The sequence below is a fragment of the Vollenhovia emeryi genome, unplaced genomic scaffold (genome assembly GCF_000949405.1).
Source record: "Vollenhovia emeryi isolate VEMERY1.0 unplaced genomic scaffold, V.emery_V1.0 DF939309.1, whole genome shotgun sequence".
Classification (NCBI taxonomy): domain Eukaryota; kingdom Metazoa; phylum Arthropoda; class Insecta; order Hymenoptera; family Formicidae; genus Vollenhovia; species Vollenhovia emeryi.
This window is the reverse complement of record NW_011967057.1, coordinates 133,049-139,933: the sequence shown is the minus strand read 5'-3', so window position 1 is coordinate 139,933 and position 6,885 is coordinate 133,049. Positions and strand designations below refer to the sequence as shown.

The 6,885-nt window shown below is 33.4% G+C and overlaps 1 protein-coding gene across 2 annotated transcripts; it reads right to left on the bottom strand.

Annotated features, from left to right (window-relative positions):
• Positions 1-1,099: 1,099 nt before the first annotated feature.
• On the bottom strand, positions 1,100-5,524 carry LOC105558822. 2 transcript variants are annotated; one of them, XR_001008705.1, is made up of 7 exons: positions 4,303-5,524; positions 3,737-3,856; positions 3,547-3,667; positions 2,867-3,128; positions 2,130-2,246; positions 1,824-1,914; positions 1,100-1,345 (listed from the first exon to the last, which is right to left on the bottom strand). XR_001008705.1 is itself a non-coding variant. In XM_012006741.1 (6 exons), exons 1-6 carry the CDS (start codon positions 4,507-4,509, stop codon positions 1,342-1,344), a joined length of 828 nt encoding a protein of 275 aa, XP_011862131.1. In that variant the 5' UTR covers positions 4,510-5,524; the 3' UTR covers positions 1,100-1,341. The 2 variants fall into 2 exon arrangements, 1 of the variants encoding a protein (XP_011862131.1); XM_012006741.1 differs by lacking the exon at positions 1,824-1,914 and having other exon boundaries at positions 3,547-3,664.
• Positions 5,525-6,885: the final 1,361 nt, after the last annotated feature.

Here is a 6,885-nt window from a genome sequence, read left to right as displayed (position 1 = left end):
ACATGCAAAATGGTGTATTATTCTCCTACCACCAGAAAAACTTTTTCGGCGCGGTGTCATATGTCGCGCGTTCTCTCGCTGCGCGCCGTTCGCCCGCTCACCGCTCCCCGCTCGCCCCCGTCTCTCATCGATCGATGCGTGACTCCACCTCTCGCTATCGATTCTTGAGAGATGTCAACAAACACACCATTTTGCATATCTGCCGAGTCTGGCCTTCCGCTCCTCCGTGCACTTATTGGCTCAGACGTTTTTCTTAATTACGCGATAATAATTACGGATTTTGTAAAATGGTATATAACTTTTCTTCTCAGCTTGACCCAATCTACTATAATCTTTGGAGTCGTCCAAATCGAATCCGACACCCTGTATATGACTGAAAAAGCGATAAAATATTGTGAAAATATACAGGGTGTCTGATGCAAAAGTAGCCAACTTGAAAATAGTGGTAGATTGGGTTAAACTAAGGAGAAATATCATGTGCCGCGGTACAAAAGTAACAATAGTCATCGAGTAATAAATTTACACGTCTGAGCAAATGAGGATGCAGAATACGGTAGGCCGGACTCACCTCGGACATAGTTTGGGTTAGGTTAGGTTATATCTTAACAAAGTGGAGACCCCCCGCAGGGGGGCGGAACATACTGTCTCCACGCATGTACTTCCGCCGTTGTACTGTTCCACATTTGCGACTTTCCACGTGAAGCGAGATCCACTCCACACCTCGGACATAGTTTGGATAGGGTTATATTTTAACGAGGTGGAGCCCCCCCCGTAGGGGGGGGGCGGAACATACTGTCTCCATGCATGTACTTCCATGACGTACGACAGATGGAGATGGGAGGAGAGATATAAAAAAGATTTAGTGTCCATCATTTTTTTCGAAAACTATTACTCGCACAGTAAAAATGAATAGAACATAAAATGTATATTTCAAAGAGATCTACAACTTTTGTTTAAAACATTTTTCAAAATTTTTAATATTTGTGTCTGAAAATTACATATAATTGGTCGACATTGTTTTTTTAATAACTTTTTAACACACAACGTCCGCAGGCTAAAATCTTTTGCAGGTCACTCAGGTGGGTGACCTCTACAATATATGTCAAGCCCAGGTTATTGGAGGTGGGTGTCCTAATCTAAATAATTACCGCTACTTTTGCATCAGACGCCCTGTATAATTGCGGTTGTAATTAACTTACATCATACGATAGAAATGTATATCACAATTTATAAATTCTTGCCCAGTAAAATTTGACGCTGTCATATATAATATATATAAGCCTATTACACTACTAGATTTTATAATTTCCACAATGTTTCTGTTCGTTACTATTATCTGAATTATCTACAAGCAACGGCGCATTATTTATATAAAAAAACTTATGATATATGTATAATATAATGGATTCTTTCGAAAAATGTGTAAAAAATTGCAATTAAATACGACATGCTTTATACAGGGTGTTCAAAAAAGGCGGAGACCCCTGAATACCTCCGAAAATATGCAAGATAGAAAAAAATGTTTCAGACAAGAGTTGCAGTATTTTAAATAATACGCAGTAATACCAGTATGACCTTGAAGAGCATTGTCAAGGTCACGTAAAGATCACCTTGAAAATTTTTAATAGAAACTCCCATTTTTAATTGCACATTCTTGTAGCTTACCTCGAGAGCTTTTCAAAATTAATTAAATGCTTCTTCATTCAGTACTTTCCGAGTTATGGGGATTGAAAGTTACAGTACCGCCGGCATCTATCTTACATATTTTCAGAGTTATACAGGAGTCTCCACCTTTTTTGAGCACCTTGTATGTAATTACTCACGTAAAAAATATTGATGCTCATGGAACACACCACACACACTAATATGATTAAATATGATGATCCAAAAGTTACTTTTAATAAATCAGAAAATCTTATAATAAAATAAAATATTTTATGTTATTATTCCTTCAACAGTTAAAATGTATAATTTTTTGAATCATTATTTTAAGATATAATTAAAATGAGTTTATTAATACATCCATGAATATACTTCCATTACAATTCGAAATGAATATTGTATTGATCTGTTGATGACAAATTTAACTTAACTTAATAATTTAACAGCTTATTGCAAAAGATACTAACTCGATTGCTCTTCTATGGAAATCCACCGCAGCGATTATTCTATGTTGAGAAATGTTTTGGTTTTTAGTTACACACATGTGCGGATTAATTCCATTTAATACGTGTTTCATACGATAACTATAAGGATTTAGATGTTAAATTGATGTATACATATAACATAGTATACCATGAATGATATGTATTAAAGTAGTACATCATTATTGACAATACTTTTATAAGTATTAATTTCATGTTGCAAATAAATAACACACTCACAGAAATTGAAGAAAGGACATTGTGAAGAACTCTCTTGATCAAAACCGTAGTATACGATAACGATACCAGAGGGCTGTCCCATGGTGACTATGGTGTTACCGTACGACCTTGCACTATTAATGATGACATACACTGTCCTTTGGTGTCATCATCGTATAGTGTCGTATACTATGGTCTTGATCAGAGTCCAGAGTCCTTCGTAGTGTTCATTTTCCAATTCCCGTGAGTGTAGAAACAAATAAAATAAAAGTTATGCAAATAATTCCTTCAAAGCTAATAAATAAAATATTTTATGAATGGTTATTAATTATTACTTTAATAAAATATTGTATATAATAAGCGAAAACAGAAAAAATGTTAATTAAAATACTGACTGAAGAAATATAGTATTAATTTGAAATATATAATCATACATGAAATCAATAGAAATGTGAATAAGCTAAGAAACAGAAATAATATGTAAAACGTAATAATTTATTTACCTGGCAACTTTAAATAACCCGAAAGCATGTATTGAGTTTACTAGTGTAAATGATTCAGTAGCTACAAAACAAGACATCATAAAAACACATCCAATACTTATATGTATTGTTATGATATAAAAATATTTTTCATGGTCAACCAAATATTCCACGGGTATTATTGGTTTGAGCGGACGAGATATATTTAAAGGTATTATAATATCCAAGAAGATTGAGGTATATTGAAGAAGAATGAAGGTTGTAATTGAGCTGTATGCGAATACTAAAATAATTACAGTACCATTAAATTTTTCATTTATGTAATATTATATTGTATTATAATAATTATTTAATCAATTCTCTACATTACCTTTATACAAATGCCCAAATTATATTTGTTATGTCAGTTATTATACTGATTTAACTTAAATTTAATAAGATTTAAAAATTTTGTATTTTCAATTTAATGTGCAATATGTGTTTTAGAAATAAGATAATCGGTTATCATAATAGAATATGATTGATAACTCAGTATATTCTGGATCTAACTGAGTTTTTTGAGCCAGAAATCGCGCAAAATGATCGACTTACATTTAAAGTTTAAACTATTCAAGAATTATTATACAATAATTTTGGCACTATTCATTATAAACAACTGCTTCTATCAAAAATTATTAATTAAATGTTTATTTAATATTTACTGATTATAGATATTGTTATTAATTTTCCATAGATTCCATGCTTATTTATAATCTCGATTTCTTTATTATCTTTCAAAGCAAGCCAATTACTTCGAATGCGTCCCTGGAATTCTTTAACCTACTGGTGAATATAATTCAAGTATTATTGTATATGGTGGTTTATTATTCAGTTAGTTGCTCATGAACGTACCTTTTTCATAACAGCACAAAATGAGATGTACTTTATACAACATGTTATGAGACCAATATTATAAGATAATATCTTTATAACAAGATCATAAGTACATTCTGAGACATATAATTTTGTCCACTGAAATGATTATAGTAAGTAATAAAATCCCAACAATATATGATATTAGAACACTTAAATTAATAGAACACGGTGTCATTAAAATACCGAGAGTAAAAGAGAAGTACAAGATACAGAAGAAATTTGCAGTATTTAAATTATTAGCAAAACTCTATTGCACTAAAGTCGCAAAATTGAAGATTAGACATGTACAGTCTTATTCTTTAATGGCTGGCCTAGATTTTTATCATTTTTTTCGTTTATACAAATCACTAAGTTTCAGGCTGCATGTACATACTACCACAGACTTCTATAAAAGCTGTGTAAACTACAGTGTGAAATTCATCGATGTACATATGAGAATAAAGATTATGAAAATGAGAATGCTAGTAAAACTGAGGTACAGGCATTAATAAACAAGACTGTATGTCATAAAATTATAAATAGATTACAAATAATATAAATACCTGGACACCAGGCATTGATACAAGAATTAACAGTGTAATGAAACGGATACATCTGATTTTGAAGTTATTATATGGCCAAAGACCAATTGCTGATAAATAAACACGATTCAGTCTGTAATACTGATCTTCAGGATATTCCATTTCAAACGACAGCTGAAATAATACTGAGCGCGAGTCGTCTATAGAAAAATTTTTCTTCCATACCATTGTGGTACTTATTTTTCCCTTCTTCAATATTTATGTAACACCTGTATATTATATGGAATTAAGTTAAAAATTAGAAATTTTTTATAATGCTTACATCCACATGTACAAATCCACAGGTAAAAAGGGAGATAAGATAATAACAGAAGAAAATGCGTGACTCGTCGAAAAAGAACTATAGCCACTTCTATACCTCTAACGTTGTAACATTATATCCCATTAAGAATAATGGATAATAAAAAATAAATTGTGTGTGTCATAATATTTAGTATATAAAGCACATTTTTTGGTGTTTCACCTCTCTTTGTAAGCGCATGTGCAATAGAATAAAGTGTTACTCTGGTGTGAAGCTTAACATATACCTTTACGCTTCAGATAGTACAGAGTGTCTTGCGTATAGTTTGACTAAAACACAATGCGTGTGTGTTTGTGAATTGATATACAGCACCTATAAGAAAATTTTCATTCTATAAGTTCTTAAGCTCTCTAGCTTTGTTACTCTTTAGTTCTTTCTTCTTTTGCTCACGGCGCTGCACAGTTTACAGAGATACAGTGTTATACATATTGGCGCAATATTGGGAAATACTGTAAATCTAGTATTCCTAATATTGGTCCAATATTGTAAGACGCCTTCTCTCTTTTGGCCAATATAAGTTGGAGAAAAACACTTCTCATCCTATGACACCATAGAGATATAAGAATAGAGTTATAGATATAAGAATAGAGTTCTTATATCTCTATGAATGACACCGAAAATACCAATCTTTCCAAAGTTGAGAGAACTAATTCCTCTATTTTTAACAGAGCGCAGGGCTTACTTGATGATATATTGCCCTATTACGATATTAAGGTGACACTACATAAAAGTACGACAAACTTATTAAACATATTGATTGACTACGAAATGAAAACTTTCTAAAGACTTGGGAACTTTCCTATCCTACCATCAATCGATACGCTTAAAAATTTGTCGTACGACAAATAAAATATTATACGATATCAGGTGCTTTATATAATAATTATGCTACTAATAATTCAAATGAATAATAATTACGCCACGATTGATTCGCTGCCAACCAGCACTTCCCGCGGCTTCTTTCCCCTCTCTTCTTGTCTCCGCTGAAAAGCTTCATGGTACACGCACAGCTCTCACTCGCGAATACATGCTCGTTTAATCGCGGACGCATGACATTTTAGCGCTACCGACATTAACCGCACGCGACACTCACTTTACGATAAGAGAATAACGCGAAAAAATATTGCGCACGAAACATTTTTTTTTAATTCTCCCTTTACGGCAACGCCGTAGACACCCACTGACAATGAGTCCCTTATCATGAATCTTTTCCTCAAACGTAAACTCGTGAAAAGTAAAAATTTTTATTGACAAATATTTAATTTGTTAATGAAATGTTTCGCTTTTCACGAGTTTACGCTAGAGAAAAAGATCCCTAAGAGGATCCCTCAACCATCGGCGAAGTCCTGCAGCCATCTTTTTGAAATTAGCTAACTTCATTTATAAAGTGGTTTTTTTATTTCTCTTCATTTTTTAAATATAAAGTCGACTGTCCCTGGTTTTCTTTTTATGCGTTTCCTTTAATTGTGTGGAAGAATTTTGCAATTTTAAAAAGCCAATTTCAAATTTAGTTAGAACTACGAATTGAAATTTTCTTTTTTATTAGACTTCTCCCTTACGAAAAAGTAACGAAATAATTACTAGAAAATTACTGTATATCAGTAATTGAACTATCAGAAATTACTGATGTACGGTAATTTTCTAATAATTATTTCGGTGCTTTTCCGTAAGGGCTGAACTGAGTGTTTTATTATAAGTATGAAAATATTCTGCTATGAGGCCCGTAACTTTATATCCTGGTATTATTTTGTGCATAAAAGCTAATAAAAAGAATTACAAGCGCATAAATCGTATTTGACTGTGTCGTTAGAAAAAGATGGCTGAGGGATCCTCTTCTTATCTTCTCTTTACTCTGCCTTTACAGCTACTTGTCCTCTGGGCACCATTAGTCGCCTCTTACGACACAGAAGGCTAGCTGGATGATCTATTCGTCGGTAGATCAACACGCCAGCACGAAACGACAGTCTGCTCGCTATGTCTTGCGAGTAACACAAAGAAGGAATTTGTAAGCCGCGCGAGCAACTTCGCGGCCTTCGCGCCATTGCTACACCTGTTGCTCGTGGCGCTGCACTTTCCGTGCACCTTTCGCGCATTAAAAGGAAAACGCGGTAGACGCTCGTGTTTTACGCCAATTATTCTACCTCGTATCGTGCTATGAACGAATAAATGTACCGGCTTTAGACCGGTATTCATAGTCAGATCTTACGTTCAAGACCGTCTTGAGTTTATCTAAAGATGCCCCG